Genomic DNA, 22,393 nt, shown 5'->3' with positions numbered 1-22,393 from the left:
TAGCATCAATAATGATGTCATAGCACTGTCAGGCCAAACCAAGCTTCTCAATCTAGCATCAATAATGATGTCATAGCACTGTCAGGCCAAACCCAGCTTCTCAATCTAGCATCAATAATGATGTCATAGCACTGTCAGGCCAAACCCAGCTTCACAACCTGGCATCAATAATGATGTCATAGCACTGTCAGGCCAAACCCAGCTTCACAACCTAGCATCAATAATGATGTCATAGCACTGTCAGGCCAAACCCAGCTTCACAATCTAGCATCAATAATGATGTCATAGCATTGTCAGGCCAAACCCAGCTTCACAACCTGGCATCAATAATGATGTCATAGCACTGTCAGGTCAAACCAAGCTTCACAACCTGACATCAATAATGATGTCATAGCATTGTCAGGCCAAACCCAGCTGACAACCTGGCATCAATATTGATGTCATAGCACTGTCAGGCCAAACCCAGCTTCACAACCTAGCATCAATAATGATGTCATAGCACTGTCAGGCCAAACCCAGCTTCACAACCTGGCATCAATATTGATGTCTTAGCACTGTCAGGCCAAACCCAGCTTCACAACCTAGCATCAATAATGATGTCATAGCACTGTCAGGCCAAACCAAGCTTCTCAATCTAGCATCAATAATGATGTCACAGCACTGTCAGGCCAAACCGAGCTTCACAATCTAGCATCAATAATGATGTCATAGCACTGTCAGGTCAAACCAAGCTTCACAACCTAGCATCAATAATGATGTCATAGCACTGTCAGGCCAAACCCAGCTTCACAACCTAGCATCAATAATGATGTCATAGCACTGTCAGGCCAAACCCAGCTTCACAACCTAGCATCAATAATGATGTCATAGCACTGTCAGGCCAAACCAAGCTTCACAACCTAGCATCAATAATGATGTCATAGCACTGTCAGGCCAAACCCAGCTTCACAATCTGGGTTCCGACTGGCCGTATATATGCAGTTTTGTATACTGGTATATTTGTCGGCTGGTACACTGCTGACAGGTATCGTCATGGATAAATATCCGTGCTGTCAGCCATGATAACATGACAATTCTGTTTAAATGTGTGTGGACCAAGTCCTGCAAATGTAGTTTTGTAGCTTGTGAAATCCCAGTTGGATCATCACCATCAATTTGTCATTCCCACATTCCGTTCCTGCATTCATGAGTTACCATGGCAGTTCTTTGATAGATAAGTTGTGGTAACAGCATGGTTGTGTAACAGGCAATCGTGATGCTCTTTCAATGCAGACTTCTTCATATTAATGCAATCTTTTGTAAATCCCTTTTCTTTACAAGCTGCCTCACATTTCTTGCTGTATATCATAATACTACAACATTCCTCTTCATAAAACCATTTCAATTCCTGCAGCCATTCAGAATTAAATTTCCGAATTTTAGTTTAACTGGCCTTTTGACAACTGACAGTATCCGGCCCTGTCTGACATTACGTTTTTGAGCAATATTTTGACTACAATCACTAGTGCGTGTATCTTTGTCAGTCTCGGAGTCAATTTTCATTCCTCTTAAAAGTTGTTTTAGATCCTTCGTCCCTGGGCATAGTGCCCCTCCCCCTCGTCGAATGTTGACAGCAACGCCTGCTTGCCCGCCCTTATTACAGCAGAACACACAAGCTCCTTTCAGCAGTAGCCTGTTTACGGAGCTCTCTATACCTCGCAACGTTACATGACGAAGATGTAACGCGATGGAACAAGCTCGCAGTTCACATGGGTATGTACTCATCTGGAAGCTTTACTTCCTACTATAGCAGTATAGTACTGACATAAACAAGATCATAAAAATCCAACCTGAAAAACGTGAAACAAACCACTTCCGATTATGACTATAAGTCATGTCAAGTTTTAGAAAAGAAATTCAAACATTATTTTTTGAGAACACAGGGGACCGCCACACTAAAAATTTACTAGTCTTGATCATTTTCTACCAGCCAAAATACAGCATATACTGAATAATGGAAACACTAATAAAAACACTGAAAGATACTAAACAGGACTGAGTCTATGCAATAGGGACTTATTTAGATTATTCAATGACATGTCTGTGATCGGCATTTAGGAGTTGGTAATTCCTCGTGGCACAAGGAGCAAGGGCCACGAACTGTTGTTTTCTGTTTATATCTCTCTTTAACAATTCAAACATAGATGCATCCAACATTTCCTTAAATGGACTCCTTAACCTGAATAAAACATGGCAAGGTTAAAACCAACACTCCATGCAGCTTAGCAGTAATGTAGTGTGTACAAGGTCCCCATGCAGTGCACAGTCCGACATTCCTGCTCCATCAACACCCACCTGCACAGCTGCCTCTCCACGTGCTTGCAGTAGAACAGGTGCCGGAACAGCATCTGGTAGCGGGTCAGCGCCTGCCATCACAACAAACAATTTCAGAAAGTTCCTACAGCAAGTTGTTTCCACCAATACATGACAGCGGAACAGTGATCTGGGTTTTACCAGTATCATGAACTAATCTACATCATTATGTGGCATAGTTGACAAGATTGGCATTTCTAATATATAAAATTTAAAATTAACTTTTACTTTGTATATTGTGAAAGATTGTGATAATTGCATTTGAGTGTCAACTACCTAAATTACTGTAAAAATATAACTGGGGACTGTAAATATATCTCCACAGTCAGATACCAGTAATGAGTTTCACATATCCATGCCAGGCTTCAAACTCTGGCTTCCTCACTGCCCCAGCAAGTCATGCCTTACCTTCCTGTTGAGCACAAGAGACACTGGCCACTTGACCACATAGTCGAAGGAGAAAGACTCCAGCCCCGACAGGTGCAGATCCGTGGGGTCCACCTTGTAGTCTGAAATACCAGACAGGGCGCGTACACAACTTGTACACTGACACTACAATACCAGACAGGGTGCATACACAACTTGTACACTGACACAACAATACCAGACATGGTGCATTCACAACTTGTACACTGACACTACAATACCAGACAGGGTGCATTCACAACTTGTACACTGACACTATACAATACCAGACAGGGCGCATACACAACTTGTACACTGACACGTCAATACCAGACAGGGCGCATACACAACTTGTACACTGACGCTATATAATACCAGACAGGGCGCATACACAACTTGTACACTGACACTATAATACCAGACAGGGCGCATACACAACTTGTAGACTGACGCTATATAATACCAGACAGGGCGCATACACAACTTGTACACTGACACAACAATACCAGACAGGGTGCATACACAACTTGTACACTGACACGTCAATACCAGACATGGTGCATAAAACAATCTTGCACATACACGGCTAGTAGATATCTGACTATAAAAGAAGAGCCACTGAAAGGCATCAAATACATGTATTAACGATTACCCTTCTCAAGCTTGGTGTCGATTGTGAGGATCTTGAACAGCTGTGTGATCAGGTCGTAGGGAAGCAGGTCAACTCTGTAATAGAGTGAAAATATCTCTCAAGGTTGTGTAAAAGGCTAATGTTCTAGTGCAATCATACATACCTCTTTAGTTATCTGTTTTCCTGAAACCCGAGTCAATACTTAAGGAGCCACAAAACATGTATGTCTATGTCTTATAACTGTGAAACTAGACAAGCTGTCCCACACCTGTCTTGTCATCAGGTGCATACATTTCATCCCGTTACCACTTGTTGGAGTCTACGTATGGGCAATGATTAAAGGGGCAACATACAAATCTCTCCCTCCCTACCTGAGGTCATCCTTGAACATAAACCCATCTCTCCCTCCCTACCTGAGGTCATCCTTGAACATAAACCCATCTCTCCCTCCCTACCTGAGGTCATCCTTGAACATAAACCAATCTCTCCCTCCCTACCTGAGGTCATCCTTGAACATAAACCCATCTCTCCCTCCCTACCTGAGGTCATCCTTGAACATAAATCCATCTCTCCCTCCTTACCTGAGGTCATCCTTGAACATAAAACCAATCTCTCCCTCCCTACCTGAGGTCATCCTTGAACATAAACCCATCTCTCCCTCCCTACCTGAGGTCATCCTTGAACATAAACCAATCTCTCCCTCCCTACCTGAGGTCATCCTTGAACATAAACCCATCTCTCCCTCCCTACCTGAGGTCATCCTTGAACATAAACCAATCTCTCCCTCCCTACCTGAGGTCATCCTTGAACATAAACCCATCTCTCCCTCCCTACCTGAGGTCATCCTTGAACATGAACCCATCTCTCCCTCCCTACCTGAGGTCATCCTTGAACATGAACCAATCTCTCCCTCACTACCTGAGGTCATCCTTGAACATGAACCCATCTCTCCCTCCCTACCTGAGGTCATCCTTGAACATGAACCAATCTCTCCCTCCCTACCTGAGGTCATCCTTGAACATGAACCAATCTCTCCCTCACTACCTGAGGTCATCCTTGAACATGAACCAATCTCTCCCTCACTACCTGAGGGCATCCTTGAACATGAACCAACCTGAGGTCATCCTTGAACATGAACCATTCTCTCCGTCCCTACCTGAGGTCATCCTTGAAGGGGTCAACGTTTGCTGTGCTTGTCCTGAGAGCCAGCTCTAAGAGGGACTCGAGACGAGTCGGCATGATATGTACGTGGGTTAAGGAATTCTAATATCTCAAAATGAGTTCACACTTCACCTGACATTAAACATGCAACAAAATACAATACTGATTTTAAACATTGCTCCATAGGGACTGCTTCTAGTCCTGAGTTTCACCAAATGGTAAATATCTACGTCCTGCAACACTTTGACACAACTACCGTTGAAAGAAGTGTTAACGTCAGGACATCGACAAAGTAGACAGAATTTATGGATAACAATTTTTTTAATACTGTAAAGGCGATGTTTCAGTTTAGATCCTTATACCGTTATATATGTCCTTTTACTGTATTAAAGAAGTTATCCAAAAATTGTGTCTACTTTGTCGTCCGTCAACTTCCAAGTAATGGCTATCAAACAAGTCAAGGATATCCTCGATGTTCTGCTTCATCTCCTCCTCCGTCATGTCCATGAACTGCACCATGAAGTCGCCCTTGTCTAGCAGGAAGTAGTGCTTTATTGACCTGAAACACAGCAGGAAGTAGTGCTTTATTGGTCTGAAACACAGCAGGATGTAGTGCTTTATTGACCTGAAACACAGCAGGAAGTAGTGCATTCATTTGCACTCATTCTCAATGTTTACGCCTATTAGATGTAAGATGTATCAATGTGTGGGTCAACATGGTCAATTGAAATACAACAAGAAAGGTTTTGGGGGGAGCTGGATCGTTTAACCCCAAACTGATGCTGATGACCGGAAGTCAGTCTTTCTTAGTTGACCTATGGGATCAGTTCTGAAATACATCTCATTTCTTGCCTTGAAGACCTTCAGAAAGTCTGTGACCTCCTCACCTGATGCGAGCCATGAGTTCCTTCTCCTCCATGAGGAGGTCGAGCAGGAGGCGGCTGGCGTAGTGATACGCTTTATCTATCTGGTCATAGTACCGCCTCTCCTTCAGCGTGTACACAATCTCCTCAGCATACGGACACTTCACATCACGAGCTGCAAATACCATGCATACAGACGTATTTCATTTGGGACACAGGCACCCATAGAGATGTTCAGGTATGCACATTCTTAACTCAATATTCATAGTTTAGAAGGTTTGCCCTTTGTTTTCACGGAGCTCAATAATACCCTATCAATACCTGAATCCAATACTGCCATTCATATGGACAGCAGCTTCCAGGTTTTTTAGCACATGTGCAAAAGTGCATTCATCACTGGCTTCATATGTGAGTGAGTTGTGTTTAATACCACTTGGTCCAGTATTCCAGTCATACCACGACGTTTCAGCTTAATGTGGGAGGATAGCCCAAAGTGATGTAGGTCTCAGACGTTTAACACTTTGGCAAAACCCACGGTTATGGTGCTGACAAACCTAGAAACATTATAGGGGTGAACCAGGATTCAAAACCACAACCATAGATTTCTGGCGTGCACAAGGAGCACAACACTACCCTGTGAAATGCAGTGTCTTAGACGACTGGGACACCTGTTCCCCCATTCGTATGATTAACATCGCAAAAAGAACTAGTATCTAAAATAACAAACTATCCATAACTACACCCTTGGCTCATATGATAGGAATCTTGAACCCTGACCCCTTCAACACCTGAAGTTACGGGCCTCTCCTTTCTTCACTTAACCCCATGCCAGTCAGGTCCATCATATTTCAATCACATCACAGTATGTCAGCTTTATGTAGTTGATGAAGGCTTTGTGTATTTATCAGTGAAACCAGTGAATGTAGACAATACACAAAACTGTGGTTGACGCTATAAGCAACAGTTCATGCATCTGGATACAGTGACGTGCCATCAGCCATGTCTTTGGGCCTGACCACCCAGTCCATGCATCCGGATACAGTGACGTGCCATCAGCCGTGTCTCTGGGCCTGACCACCCAGTCCATGTAGTCCCCTCTTACAACAAGCATGGGTTACTGGGGGCAGAACCCACAACTTCTTTGTAAACATAACACTGGTGAGATCACCTACCACAGAGTCGGACCACGTTGAGGTACTTCCCGGTGTTGAGGATCTTGTCTGCCATCGTCTCCAGGAACACAGGGATCCTCTCTCTACAGATGGTGTAGTGCTGCTCCCAGTAGGTGGCACAGTTAGGGACACTCAACATACAGTGTATACGTGGCTTATAGCACTAGGGACGCTCAACATACAGTGTATACGTGGCTTATAGCACTGGGGACACTCAACATACAGTGTATACGTGGCTTTTTGCACTAGGGACGCTCAACATACAGTGTATACATGGCTTATAGCACTAGGGACACTCAACATACAGTGTATATGTGGCTTATAGCACTAGGGACACTCAACATACAGTGTATACGTGGCTTTTTGCACTAGGGACACTCAACATACAGTGTGTACATGGCTTATAGCACTAGGGACACTCAACATACAGTGTATATGTGGCTTATAGCACTAGGGACACTCAACATACAGTGTATACGTGGCTTTCTGCACTAGGGACACTCAACATACAGTGTGTACATGGCTTATAGCACTAGGGACACTCAACATACAGTGTATATGTGGCTTATAGCACTAGGGACACTCAACATACAGGGTATACATGGCTGATAGCACTAGGGACACTCAACATACAGGGTATACATGGCTTATAGCACTAGGGACACTCAACATACAGTGTATACATGGCTTATAGCACTAGGGACACTCAACATACAGTGTATACGTGGCTTATAACACTAGGGACACTCAACATACAGGGTATAAGTGGCTTATAGCACTAGGGACAGTGGCTTATAGCACTTAGGACACTCAACATACAGTGTATACACGGCTTATAACACTAGAGACACTCAACATACAGTGTATACATGGCTTTTAGCACTAGGGACAGTGGTTTATAGCACTTAGGACACTCAACATACAGAGTATACTTGGCTTATAACACTAGGGACAGTGGCTTATAGCACTTAGGACACTCAACATACAGGGTATACGTGGCTTATAGCACTAGGGACACTCAACATACAGTGTATATGTGGCTTATAGCACTAGGGACACTCAACATACAGTGTATACGTGGCTTATAGCACTAGGGACACTCAACATACAGGGTATACATGGCTTATAGCACTAGGGACACTCAACATACAGTGTATACGTGGCTTATAGCACTAGGGACACTCAACATACAGTGTATACGTGGTTTATAGCACTTAGGACACTCAACATACAGTGTACGTGGTTTATAGCACTTAGGACACTCAACATACAGTGTATACGTTGCTTATACCACTAGGGACACTCAACATACAGTGTATACGTTGCTTATACCACTAGGGACACTCAACATACAGTGTATACGTGGCTTAAAGCACTAGGAAAACTCACATCCAATGTATACGTGGCTTATACTACTAGGGACACTCAACATACAGTGTATACGTGGCTTATAGCATTAGGGACACTCAACATACAGTGTATACGTGGTTTATAGCACTTAGGACACTCAACATACAGTGTATACGTTGCTTATACCACTAGGGACACTCAACATACAGTGTATACGTGGCTTAAAGCACTAGGAACACTCACATCCAATGTATACGTGGCTTATACCACAAGGGACACTCAACATAAGTGTATGCATGGCTTATAGCACTAGGGACACTCAACATACAGTGTATACATGGCTTAAAATACTAGGGACACTCACATCCAGTGTATAAGTGGCTTATACCACAAGGGACACTCAACATATGTGTATGCATGGCTTAATGCACTGACTCAAAGTCTCCTGCGTATAGTGATTATACAATTTCACTGTACCAGTATGCAGCATAATCAAGGTGATGTATGCGCCTTGTTGCAGAATACAACTTTTGTCCTTGTTAGCCAGATGGCTTGCTAAGACCTAACATTACCTTAACTCACATTGGAATAACTTACAAAGTTTAAGGTCGACGTACACAAAGAATGGAATAAAGAAGTCTTAGTTCTGCCATCCTTAAAGAGCACTTCTTAATTTGTTTTTAACAAAGTATTCTTATTCACTTATTCTATTCATTGTTTTCAGAGGAATAATAAAATCGGACATTGTTTCATTGAGCTCTTTCCATAGTGGAATGATATTTTCAAAGTTTTATTTTTTTACAAGATCCAGAAAGGATATGCATCGTTGTACTCCTCCTGTAGTTTCTCCTTCTGAATGGTCTCGTTCTCCTCCACCAGAAACTGAAACAAAGACCACTAGTTGCATGGTTGGATAAACACAGGGACACTTGTTGCACGGCACATCCACAGCCTACACATGTGGCTAGTGTCACACATCAACCGATTTCTTGCCCATTAGAGATATTGCACTGCAGATGAATTCAGTCGTTTTTCAAAAATCAGATGTATAGTGCTTCACCTTCTCCATGAACATCTGACAACCCACCACATCTAAGGGGAACTTCTACCACCAATAGTGGGGCTTAAGGCCAATCAGATGTCAGCTTTCAAAAATATTTCAACTGTGATCTTGGACAATACTCTATGCAGTCTTACAACTGTCTGGAGTTGGAGAAATAAAACCATAGTGCAAGCTATCCACAACACAAAACGGCCATTGCCAAATGGTTTCATAATGATTGGTTGACATGATCTCTGTGGAAGGTCAGAGTAAAGATATATATGTATGTAGGTATAATCTATGACAAGGACAAACCTCAGTGTAAGGGTCGGATATAATGCCTTTGTAGATCCACTTCTCCAAGATCTCGAAGTACGGAACACAAGCCTGTAAACAAACAAACAACGGTTTTATTTCGATCCCTTTCACTTCACATATCATATTGCTGACGACTGAGACCCCTTTAGCTATACACAGCAGCAGGTACAAAGGGCATCAAGCTCCGCACAGTGACAGCCGTTCATAGAGTTCTCTATGCTATCACTGCCACCAGTCACAGTTCCCCACAGTGACACCCTGTTTGCGGAGTTCTCTATGCTATCACTGCCACCAGTCACAGTTCCCCACAGTGACACCCTGTTTGCGGAGTTCTCTATGCTACCACTGCCAACACTCACAGCTCCCCACAGTGACACCCTGTTTGCGGAGTTCTCTATGCTATCACTGCCACCAGTCACAGTTCCCCACAGTGACACCCTGTTTGCGGAGTTCTCTACGCTATCACTGCCAACACTCACAGTTCCCCACAGTGACACCCTGTTTGCGGAGTTCTCTATGCTATCACTGCCAACACTCACAGCTCCCCACAGTGACACCCTGTTTGCGGAGTTCTCTATGCTATCACTGCCACCAGTCACAGTTCCCCACAGTGACACCCTGTTTGCGGAGTTCTCTATGCTACCACTGCCAACACTCACAGCTCCCCACAGTGACACCCTGTTTGCGGAGTTCTCTATGCTACCACTGCCAACACTCACAGCTCCCCACAGTGACACCCTGTTTGCGGAGTTCTCTATGCTACCACTGCCAACACTCACAGCTCCCCACAGTGACACCCTGTTTGCGGAGTTCTCTATGCTATCACTGCCACCAGTCACAGTTCCCCACAGTGACACCCTGTTTGCGGAGTTCTCTACGCTATCACTGCCAACACTCACAGCTCCCCACAGTGACACCCTGTTTGCGGAGTTCTCTATGCTACCACTGCCAACACTCACAGCTCCCCACAGTGACACCCTGTTTGCGGAGTTCTCTATGCTATCACTGCCACCAGTCACAGTTCCCCACAGTGACACCCTGTTTGCGGAGTTCTCTACGCTATCACTGCCAACACTCACAGCTCCCCACAGTGACACCCTGTTTGCGGAGTTCTCTATGCTACCACTGCCAACACTCACAGCTCCCCACAGTGACACCTTGTTTGCGGAGTTCTCTATGCTATCACTGCCACCAGTCACAGTTCCCCACAGTGACACCCTGTTTGCGGAGTTCTCTACGCTATCACTGCCAACACTCACAGCTCCCCACAGTGACACCCTGTTTGCGGAGTTCTCTACGCTATCACTGCCAACACTCACAGCTCCCCACAGTGCTAGGCAGCCTACAACCAGGCCTGGAGTTGAACTCACAACCGACTGACCGTTATGTTTACAAGCATGTGATGACTGTCGTTACGCTGAATACTCTAACACCAACTAAATTATTTCCTGTTTTTCAATTAAAATGTCCCTATTATTTCAACTGTCATGTAACTGGTACAGAAGAATATGAGGAAAGTTGAGTACTTTTCCATTCGTGCAATGTCGAACAAATATGACTAAACTAATAAAACATAGACTCATCTGGGAAATAGTAAGTTTGTCGGAAAAGTTTTTAAAATTCATTATGATGGCATTCCCGAAGACATTCACAACAATATAATTGTCACTACATGTGGAGTTAGAGATTTCAAGATTCCCGTAATGACCGTTTCCACAGCACACAGAAGGAGAAGACAACTCTACAATACAACCATTCAGACTGGTGTCCCTACTGAGTGTGGAACAGCTTTAGATGACCACAGTGACTTCAACCAAAAAATGGATGAGCAAATATTAAGATTAACAACTCATGGGTGAATCCCCTTTGTATTCTTTACTCTCTCATTATTCAAGTGGGTTTCCTGGTTTAAGGACTCGCTAGATCAAGCTGTACTCACCGACTGTGTGAGGTAGAGGCACAGCTCTTGACTTTTAGCATCACTGCAAGAAGAGAAGACAACATATCTCAAACAAAACCATTTCATCCTTACATCAGAAATATCACAACCGACATAACAAGCACCCAAACCCAGATACCAAACAGGAAACATAACTGGATCCAATACAAACAAGTAAACAGGTGCTTTTACTCTTATTATACACTAATGCTTACAGTGCACTAACATAAGATCTGTAGCTTCCTTTGATACATGGCATGACAACACCAGGGATCATGGTCAGGGTTAACCTGGGATTCAAACCCCTGACCAGCAGAACCTAGACCAACAAAGTGCACCTTAGACACTGGGCCATCCAGGCAACTCGTGTTGTACTTGAGAAGCTGTCAGGTACTGGGTAAGTGATCAGCCTATTAGTGTGCCTAGTGTAAGACAAGACAACTTATTCCAACAAATGTTTCTCCTGCCTAGGAGCTGTGTTTACCCGATCAGCGTGGACGTCTTCTCATGCAGCAGGCTGAGCACGGCTCCTCCAATACACTCACCCTGCAACAAGCAACAAAACCAATTAACTCACCCTGCAGAAACCCACAAATCAGACATGAGGAGGATGGGGAAGGAAGAACATTTTTATAAAATACAACTAAATGTATATAAACCAAATTTCAGGCATTCTGAATTCAACCACTCTCCCGTGCGCCCGCACACACCCACCCACCCACACCCACAAATTCTTACCCAAGCAGTTATGTAGTCTTTTCCCAAGAGAATATAAATTTCTATTAAAGCGCTATGAACAATTGTTTTACAGTCACAGAATGGATATTCACTTTGTGAGGTTGTCCTCATCTAGGTTTGAGCTGAGGAAAAGATGGAAGCAGCCCCACATGATCTGATGAAGGGCCCCCGCTGACTCTCCGATGATCTGATGAACGGCCCCCGCTGACTCTCACATAATCTGATGAAGGGCCCCCACTGACTCCCACATGATCTGATGAACGGCCCCCGCTGACTCCCACATGATCTGATGAAGGGCCCCCGCTGACTCCCACATGATCTGATGAATGGCCCCCGCTGACTCTCACATAATCTGATGAAGGTCCCCCGCTGACTCTCACATGATCTGATGAAGGGCCCCCGCTGACTCTCACATGATGTGATGAAGGGCCCCCGCTGACTCTCACATGATCTGATGAACGGCCCCTGCTGACTCCCACATGATCTGATGAAGGGCCCCCGCTAACTCCCACATGATCTGATGAAACAGCCCCCGCTGACTCCCACATGATCTGATGAACAGCCCCCGCTGACTCCACCATTACACATCTGCTTACCCTGTTGATGGAGTTGGAAACAGACGCCAGGATCTCCAGTGTCCTCAGCGTGGGTTGGATGTAGAACCACAGCTTCTGGAGGCTCAACGTGCCCTGGAATATTACCATGTTTCACTATAGATATGTTTAACATCGGATGGGAGTTGCAAAAGTTAATGATGGACGGACGACCGGAAAGGCGGATGACGGACAACGTGCCATGATATAACCTTATTGGACTTTCTGATAGGTGAGCTACAAATAGACGAGTGATACAATAAAGTGCATGGATTAGAAAAGTGAGATGTTCCATTATTTGTGTCATTGCAGAATCCATGAACACAAGACATGGTTTCCTGTCACAACGTACATTCAAGTGTGCAGTAAATCAATGTGTCATGACAATGCCAGTTACCAACAGCAGATTCACATATGTTAGCCCTTCAAACTCGTTGTATTTTGTCAGGGGTTTAAAGCTAAGAAATTAGGACCTACTAGTTTTCAAACTTTGTCCCCCTGTAATGATGTTAATAGACAGACGGTTGATAATGTAATTATCAAGTCACAACTAGTTGTGATATAAAGTTAAGCATATGACGTCACGCTGATTTCTGTTGACGCCATTTTGGTCAAAAGAAATAAATCTGTGACAGATCCGATCATCATTATTATTATTTATTTATTATTTATTTCAGGTATTTCTCACCTGACACTATCCCCAGGAGGCCCTGTTGGGGCATGTTTACACCAGTGACTACTGTTTCATTTATGAGAACACTAGAAAGTATGTATTTGTCAGTCATTCAAATCTCGTATTCTGCAAAATATTAGAATTTGTTGTTCAGGGTATAGTCAGCATGATGGTTGTCAGTTTTAGGTGGTTATAATGCACTTTAATCAATCCTTAGAGTTTGTAACTTGTGAAACGTATTTGTCGTAATGTTATCAATACCAAAATCAGAAGTAAAGCTGAAAAGTGTATATCTTATGACAGGAAATAAGGTCAAAGTGATGCTTTTACATTAATCAGAACAGATTACGAAAAGATCATGTATCTAGGAAAGATATTTTTAGATTGATAATAATATTTTGGTACATTATAGGTTTGTATTGGTAGGTGTGTATCAGTGTGAGACCTATAGTGTTAATAATACTGACAATCTAAGGAAATGCGAAAATAGAAATATTGTAAATATTCTAGAGATTATTATGATTTGTTTGTTTGTTTGTTTGTTGTTTAACGCCACACTCAGCCCGAGAGTCGCCTCTTACGACAAGCATAGTCACCTGTTTATTATGATGTGACTTGTAATGGTTCATACAAGGATCATACAAGGATCATACAAGGATCAAGAGGATCATGCATGAATCATACAAGTATCATACAAGGATCACACATGGGTCATACAAGGAACATACATTCATCGCACACGGATCACACAACGATCATTCAAGGATCATACAAGCTTCATACATGGATCACAGAAGGATAAAACATGGATCACACATAGTTGGTTGGTTGATTGGTTTGTTGTTAAACGCCTCACTTAGCAGTATTCCAGCTATATGACGGCGGTCTGTAAATAATCGAGTCTGGACCAGACAATCCAGTTATTGACAATAAGAGCATCGATCCACGCAATTGGGATCGATGACATATATCAACCAAGTCAGCGAGCCTGACCACCCTATCCCATTAGTCACCTTTTACGGCAAGCATGGGTTGCTGAAGCCCTATTCTTTCCCGGAATCTTCACGGTAGGATCATACATAGATCACACATGGATCAAACATTGATCATACAAGGACCATACATGTATCTTACAAGGATCAAACATTGATCATACATGGATCACACATGGATCATATGTGGATCATACATGGATCATACATGGATCGAACATTGATCATACAAGGATCATACAAAGGATTATACAAGGATCAAACATTGATCATACATGGATCACACAAGCATTATGCATGGATCACACAAGGATCACACAAGGATGATACAAGGACCATGCATTGATCACACATGGATCACACAAGGACCATGCATTGATCACACAAGGATCATACAAGGACCATGCATTGATCACACAAGGATCATACAAGGACCATGCATTGATCACACAAGGATCATACAAGGACCATGCATTGATCACACAAGGATCACACAAGGATCATACAAGGACCATGCATTGATCACACATGGATCACACAAGGATGATACAAGGACCATGCATTGATCACACATGGATCACACAAGGATGATACAAGGACCATGCATTGATCACACAAGGATCATACAAGGACCATGCATTGATCACACATGGATCACACAAGGATGATACAAGGACCATGCATTGATCATACAAGGATCATACAAGGACCATGCATTGATCACACATGGATCACACAAGGATCATACAAGGACCATGCATGGATCACACAAGGTGTAGCGGGGTACTCACCAGCCTGTACTGATGTTCCAGCTGAGCGACCAGCACCATGTAATCCTGCAGCAGAAAGTCAAGCGTGAAAAACAGAAGTCCTTACACATAAATGCATCAATGACAACATGCTACAAATCTATCTTAATATCCAAGTTACAAATACATAATCTCAACCAAGAATGAATTCTTCACTTAAACTCATCAGATTCGCATTGATTCACGTATGATGTCAAGACGTTTGTAATTTGTTGTAGACAGAAGCTCCCTACTTTGATTAACGTCCGCATGGCTGCACTCAGGGCGTGGTTCACTAGGCCGTACTCAAATGCAGCCTTCTCTGAAGCAGACATAAGGGTTCACACTCTAAAACAGAAACCATGGTAACTGAACACTTTCAATCGACCTGCAGTTAGGATTCCAGCTAGACTCCAGCAGATCGGCAGTGCCCTCTAATTTGACTTGAGAGAGAATTTATGGATGTCAACTTATTTATAAAGAGGAACACAAGGTTTTGGAGTACATGCTTGCTCCTTCATCAAACTGAACTAAATCTGAACTTCAAATGTCTCCATTTTACACAGGGCACTCATTGCTGACCTGTACCGAAAACAGGCAAACAGAAGCTTAGAGTCAAATGTTAGACTTTTTTCATCCCCGAGTTGTTAAGTGAGTGATGAATGAGAACATGGGACACTGCATGGGACACTGCATGGGACACTGCATGGGACACTGCATGGGATACTGCATGGGACACCGGATGGGACTCTGCATGGGACACCGGATGGGACTCTGCATGGGACACCGTATGGGATACTCCATGCATGGGATACTGCATGGGACACCGTATGGGATACTGTATGGGACTCTGCATGGGACACTGCATGGGACTCTGCATGGGACACCGGATGGGACTCTGCATGGGACACCGTATGGGATACTCCATGCATGGGATACTGCATGGGACACTGCATGGGATACTGCATGGGACACTGCATGGGACACCGTATGGGACACTGCAAGGGATACTGCATGGGACACTGCATGGGACACCGTATGGGACACTGCATGGGACACTGCATGGGACACTGCATGGGACTCTGCATGGGACACCGGATGGGACTCTGCATGGGACACCGTATGGGATACTCCATGCATGGGATACTGCATGGGACACTGCATGGGATACTGCATGGGACACTGCATGGGACACTGCATGGGACACCGTATGGGATACTGCATGGGACACTGCATGGGATACTGCATGGGACACTGCATGGGACACTGCATGGGACACTGCATGGGATACTGCATGGGACACCGTATGGGACACCGTATGGGACACTGCATGGGACACTGCATGGGATACTGCATGGGATACTGCATGGGACACTGCATGGGACACTGCATGGGACACCGTATGGGATACTGCATGGGACACTGCATGGGATACTGCATGGGACACTGCATGGGACACTGCATGGGACACTGCATGGGATACTGCATGGGACACCGTATGGGACACCGTATGGGACACTGCATGGGACACTGCATGGGATACTGCATGGGATACTGCATGGGACACTGCATGGGACACTGCATGGGATACTGCATGGGACACTGCATGGGACACTGCATGGGACACTGCATGGGACACCGTATGGGATACTGCATGGGACTCTGCATGGGACACTGCATGGGACACTACATGGGACACTGCATGGGACACCGTATGGGATACTGCATGGGACTCTGCATGGGACACTGCATGGGACACTGCATGGGACACCGTATGGGATACTGCATGGGACTCTGCATGGGACACTGCATGGGATACTGCATGGGATACTGCTTGGGACTCTGTATGGGACACTGCATGGAACCAGCGTACCCCGGGTTCCACATTCAGCCTCACTACAACAATGTAGTACATGAAGGCACCACTTCACCACTCGAAGGGTGTGAAAGGTTTCAAGCATATAGTTTCTGTGAATGTACAAACTCAGCAGGGAATCACCTAGTTTACTGTGTTCAGCAGCTTCACATAACTGACACAAGACACATGGGTTTCAACTTTTGTCTTCAAACACAATACTTCCAGGCTACTTGGATGAAGATGTAACTAACTTGTGACTCCAGGAACTTCTGGATGAAAACAGTGACGTTACCTTCTATAAACCTGACTACAGTGGAGTAGTTGGAGCACATGGGGAGCACCCGCTTCACCAGCTCCTGCAGGGACGGATCTGTAGACAAACACAGACACACTGCATGTCGCATTCAGCTCAAGAATACGGACGTCAACTTGTTGAAGCAATTGTCAGCAATATGAAAACACTTGATGTCATTTATTTCATTCTTTATTCAAATAAATATATCACTTCAAGAGAACTGTCATTTTATTAGGATAATATCAATTACTACTCTTGTATGAGGATGAGACTGTATAGATGTTGTTTATATGACACAGCGGAATTCCAGACCTAGACTCTCATCTATCATGAACCACAATAACACGGTACATATCTTGCAGTGACTCACCTAGACTCTGGTCTATCATGAACTCTTTTGGAGCGTATCTCTCCGTGAGGGCTCGGGCTAGGATATACTTTCCCTCAATGCCCTGAAAGCATCAACAGTACATCAAGTTTTGAAGAAAATAGTTTCCTGATGTTTCTATATCAAACTTCAAGTGTTATTTTTTCTTTGCTATTGACCTCAAATCATTTATTTGTCTTCCCATACATCTTGGTGTTTTTGCCGAGAAAATCTATTTTAAACACAAGAAACCATTTTCTGGCCTACAAAATGGACCCTAGGGTCTCTAGGATGAAGTAGGTGCTTCTTGCTTAATCTCTGCTGTACATATTGAACACGGAGCCAAGAACATGATACCCACACACCTGCATACAACACAGGATATCATCCAAAATGGCTTGTTCCTGAAGCGCAACTGGCAATGTTCCCAGAGCCACGATATTCTGAAACATGAGGAGGAAGATATAGTTTTCCCATTGCAAACAGTCAAGATAATATTGAACTTCAAGAGATGCTCCTATGTATATTATGAGGTGAGGTGAGGTGAGGTGAGGTGAGGTGAGGTGAGGTGAGGGTGAGTTACCTCAACAGCGTATGGAGAGTGTGACATAACTTCTCACAGGTTCTCGATATTGTGTTCGATATAAAACTGCTCACTCACATGATCAGTGGGTCCATCCACTCCAACAATGAAGTCCAAGGTCAAGGACGGTCTCTGAAACAGCCACTCAGGCTGCAGCGGAATGTTCACTGAAACGGTGATAATTTCCACATGACAAATCTTTATGACATTTGCATCAACAAGACACACAATTATTTCAATAACCCAAAGACTGGTATTTACCATTTCTCTTCATTTGCTTTTCTCGGATAGCTTTCCTCAGGAATTCGGACGATGTTGTTGCCGACACTGCCTTGGCTTCTTTCAGCAGCTTGTCCTTAATCTGAAGCACAATCATCGTGAAACAGAGTACATACCAGGAATCCGTATAGCGCACTTTCCAACTGAGACAGACAGAATATGCTCCTTACCTCCGACAGCTCCTGTTCCGTCATCTTGGTTCCGGGGGCCGGCAGCTGGGAGGTAATCTTCCCATGAGGCAACAGGGTCATTCCTGCAGCGTCCGCCTTGTCTCGGGCGTTCTTCGCCAGGAACTCTTTTGTCTAGAAAACATAGGAGCTTTTATTCCATTATTCACTCACCTTCATCACATCAGATTAACCTAGACTTTCCAGAGATGCTCAAAATGATCAGATCCTCTATGGCAAGATCTAGCAATCGTTATTTCAGTGTGATAATGGTACAAAATATTCATCAGATAAACATGCTATGCATGTTGAGGCATCTACCAATCCTGCTCTTGGGTTAATCATTTGTTCCCATTCTGACATGTTGGCCATCTAATAATCCCTGACATCATGCAGCTCCTACCTGGTCCTCTTCACACAACTTGGCAAAGAAATACACAAGTGCATCCAGATCTCGGACACTGCAACAGTTGAAAATGCACTACCAATCTCATGAAAATCATATCTTAGTTCTCGCTTCCGCTGAACAAAGATCTGAGAACATCCCTTTACAGGTCACCTTTTGTGAACTTTGACCGACCAATGGGATGACTGGCAAGCAGTCGACATTAGCCAATCAGAAAGCAGCTTTCTCGTGCTTTCCGGGACTAGTTTCAAACTGGCAACTACGCTTCAAAACATATTTCGACCAATACTTGATTAAAACTTTGAAAATTGAACAAAAAACAAATTGCAACATGGCTAATAGATGGCCTAGATTGTATGGATTCAGTCGGAAAGCCCATAACTGTCATTTGGAATAACCTGTGTTAAATGTTCCGAAGACGCATGGTTAGAAAAAACATTCCACATTGACTCTTTCCTGATCTGGTAAACGCCGCTCTGATTGGTTGGATGAAAGGTCGTGCCAATGTTACCTTAACAGGATGTCCTCAGATCTTTGTGTAGCGGTATCGAGAACTAAGATTTGATCTTAACGAGATTGATTCCTTAGTAATGTTGAGATGTATTACACAGGTTGGTATCTAAAGATCACAGGTCCTCCCACAACATACCCCTGCAGGAAACCATGTACTTCCTACTTGTCCGTATTATGGCTGGGTCAGGTAACTTGGGTACTCGGGTCTGGTGGGTTCTGAGTAGGACCTGGGTACCCACAGGACTGCCCGGACCAGTGGTTAGTCACGTGATATATTGTTTAACGACAAAAACAATAAAACACCATGGTTACGCTACAAGTCAAGAATGATCGCATTTCTGTCTGACTAAGCACATATTCCTTCTGACTTTTATCTGTTTAAGCAAAGATCAGTCAACTTCAGTGTATTCATGATCAGAGAGTGTTATATGTGTAATACTTCTTGCCAGGGTTCCAACTAAACAGTTCCCAACTGGACACCTTGTACCCAACTAGAGGCCTACAGCAGGTAAATTTGTACTTGTCCCAGCCATAGTCAATATGTACATTCAGATCTCCATAGCTCCAGAAAAGATGCATATTTGCGTAGTATGCAAAACATAACACCATTACCCAGTGGCAGAACACCACAGCATAGTTACCCTATGTATACTTTTCAACTTGCGTACCTGTATTTCTAAATGGATCTGTATTTACTAATCAAATGCAGGCATGTATAATGCTATTGTGTGTTAATGCCTCGTTACACACTTGGGGCAGCATCAGAACAGATACAAATAAGAAGTCCCCCGGAAAGCATTTTGAGGAGAATTATTAAACTTTGATTGGCTAGGAGGATCATAAGACAGAATCATCGCCGTGGGTAAACACCTTGTTACCAACTTTCACTTCAGTGATGTGATCACTTACTTCCGTGACTTCATATCGTCATATTTAGCAAAGAACTCGATTGGAGTTTGTGTTGACTCTGCAATCTTCCTCTTCGCATGATGTGCTGAAACCTGTCACAAACACACTTCAAGTGAGTTCCACTGCTGATATAGCAGAAAATCAATATCATAAAATATCCATGATCTGAAATAAGTTGCTGCCTACACGGATGTACATCCCAATCTGGGAAAGAAAAACGGGTGTCTTATGCCATCATGACATTTAAGGGAACTTAATAATCAGCTGAAATGAACATACTTTGAGTGAGTGATTGAGTTGGGCCTAACGTCGCTTTGAACAGTATTCTGGTTATATCACAGTTTTGAACAGCATTCCAGTTATATCACGGCTTTGAACAGTATTCCAGTTATATCACGACTTTGAACAGTATTCCAGTTATATCACGGCATGTCAGCTTAATGTGGGAGGAAAGCCCATGTAGACTAATGTGATGCATGTCTTAGACATTTACCACTTCAGTGAAACCCATCAGCACGGGTATGGCGCAGACAAACCTTAAAACATAATCAGGGCAAACCGGGGTTCAAACCCACAATCATAAGTTTCTGGTGTGCCTAAAGTACGCGACTCTGCACAGCAAATTGCAGCGCCCCAGAAGACTGGGCCACTCGGCCACCCTTTATTGTAATAAAGGGTAGTATTATACAGTATTGAATATCGCACCTGTGTTGTGATGTACGGGGTAGTATTCTTCAGAAGCATCTCTGTGTACACCTCAGCACCCACGGAGTCAGTGGAACGAACCCTGGCACCATAAAGGAGAGCAACATCACCATGCTATCAAAGATGTCTGACATACCTCACAGATACAGGTGTGCAATATTGGAATAATCTCTGCACTCAATCATGACTGAATACATTAGTACCCTGGTTGTAAAATGTCAATGACAGCAATATTAACTAACTCACTCCATCTATCATTTTCATAAGATGGAAATCCCATCATAAGACTCAGAAACCTGAGAAATCTGTTTCACTTAAACTAAGTAATTTTTTAAGAGTACAAAGACCAACTCTATGCACTCCAACCACCTCACTGCAATACTGAAATAGAACTTCTACAATGTGTCAGTGAGTATGCTTTTGTCCTGCTTTCTCCAATATTCCAGCACACCAGTAATCATAACATTTGGGTGAACCAAAACTGGGTCTTCTTTGCACTAGGTCTTCGTTGCACTAGGTCACACAATTCCCAAAATGTAAGGGCCTCTAGTTGACTTATACTTTAACTGAGAAGATGAAAAGAAGAGCGTCATGTCTCACCCAAGGAGGTTCATCAGCTCACTGACGTGGTGGTGTACCTTGAATTCACTCATCGTTCAGACAATATGTTGAACTTAACTTTGCCCAAACTTCACAGTGACAACTAGGGGAAGAAAATAGAGGGAAAATAAATCACATTCATACAGCATAGTCATATACTTCTCATCATCGAATACTCATGCCTACTGGCTCTCCACTGTCAAATAGAGGCATTTGAGAACAGAGTCGTTGGCGAGAACCTGGTCTCCTGCATAAAATAATAGTCTTGTTGGAATACTTTGTCATTAACGCTTAATAAAAACGTTTCGTGAAAATTGAAATCAATAATTACATAATCGCGATATGTAAAAAAAAATTTATTTCGGTCATAGTGCACGCGCTGTCATGTTCGCTATGCACGACATTTACGACCTGTTGAATATTTTGGGAAATTAAGGCATGAAAAGTTATGATCGAAAATGGGACAATATTTTGATCGGTAGTTGCACAGATAACGCTGTAATATTCTACAAATAGATCATCACAAAATAAAATGTCTGGGCAGTTTAACCATAGAATAATGGGAACTGAATGCAATAATTCACAAACTAAGGTATTACTGTGGAATTTGGGACCATCACTTCAATGTTAGTCAAACTTCAACTTCTTTCCCGCGTTTCCGGCGCAATGTTTTATCCCGTTAACAGTAAAATCC

The 22,393-nt window shown here is 43.5% G+C and overlaps 1 protein-coding gene across 1 annotated transcript in view; it reads right to left on the bottom strand.

Moving 5' to 3' along the window:
- LOC139474019 (gamma-tubulin complex component 2-like) overlaps positions 1-22,372 on the bottom strand; it is a 38,791-nt gene extending 16,419 nt beyond the window's left edge. The window contains exons 1-25 of the mRNA XM_071256875.1: positions 22,299-22,372; positions 21,700-21,802; positions 21,100-21,181; positions 20,395-20,486; positions 18,970-19,027; positions 18,570-18,701; positions 18,382-18,481; positions 18,199-18,287; positions 17,903-17,980; positions 17,541-17,622; positions 17,168-17,245; positions 15,272-15,339; positions 15,021-15,065; positions 12,568-12,660; positions 11,718-11,779; positions 11,234-11,276; positions 9,292-9,363; positions 8,756-8,816; positions 6,585-6,698; positions 5,437-5,587; positions 5,017-5,108; positions 4,545-4,632; positions 3,410-3,483; positions 2,761-2,861; positions 2,335-2,405 (exon numbers count right to left, since the gene is read on the bottom strand). Coding sequence (XP_071112976.1) covers positions 2,335-2,405; positions 2,761-2,861; positions 3,410-3,483; positions 4,545-4,632; positions 5,017-5,108; positions 5,437-5,587; positions 6,585-6,698; positions 8,756-8,816; positions 9,292-9,363; positions 11,234-11,276; positions 11,718-11,779; positions 12,568-12,660; positions 15,021-15,065; positions 15,272-15,339; positions 17,168-17,245; positions 17,541-17,622; positions 17,903-17,980; positions 18,199-18,287; positions 18,382-18,481; positions 18,570-18,701; positions 18,970-19,027; positions 20,395-20,486; positions 21,100-21,181; positions 21,700-21,752 — 1,979 coding nt within the window. The 5' untranslated portion in view covers positions 21,753-21,802; positions 22,299-22,372. The remainder of the gene's footprint in view (positions 1-2,334; positions 2,406-2,760; positions 2,862-3,409; positions 3,484-4,544; positions 4,633-5,016; positions 5,109-5,436; positions 5,588-6,584; positions 6,699-8,755; positions 8,817-9,291; positions 9,364-11,233; positions 11,277-11,717; positions 11,780-12,567; positions 12,661-15,020; positions 15,066-15,271; positions 15,340-17,167; positions 17,246-17,540; positions 17,623-17,902; positions 17,981-18,198; positions 18,288-18,381; positions 18,482-18,569; positions 18,702-18,969; positions 19,028-20,394; positions 20,487-21,099; positions 21,182-21,699; positions 21,803-22,298) is intronic.
- Positions 22,373-22,393: the final 21 nt, after the last annotated feature.

Source organism: Haliotis cracherodii, unplaced genomic scaffold, assembly GCF_022045235.1.
Source record: "Haliotis cracherodii isolate W230 unplaced genomic scaffold, xgHalCrac1.p SCAF_3, whole genome shotgun sequence".
In the NCBI taxonomy this organism is placed as follows: Eukaryota; Metazoa; Mollusca; class Gastropoda; order Lepetellida; family Haliotidae; genus Haliotis; species Haliotis cracherodii.
Note: the sequence above shows the minus strand (reverse complement) of the source record. Positions and strands in the feature narration are given on the sequence as shown.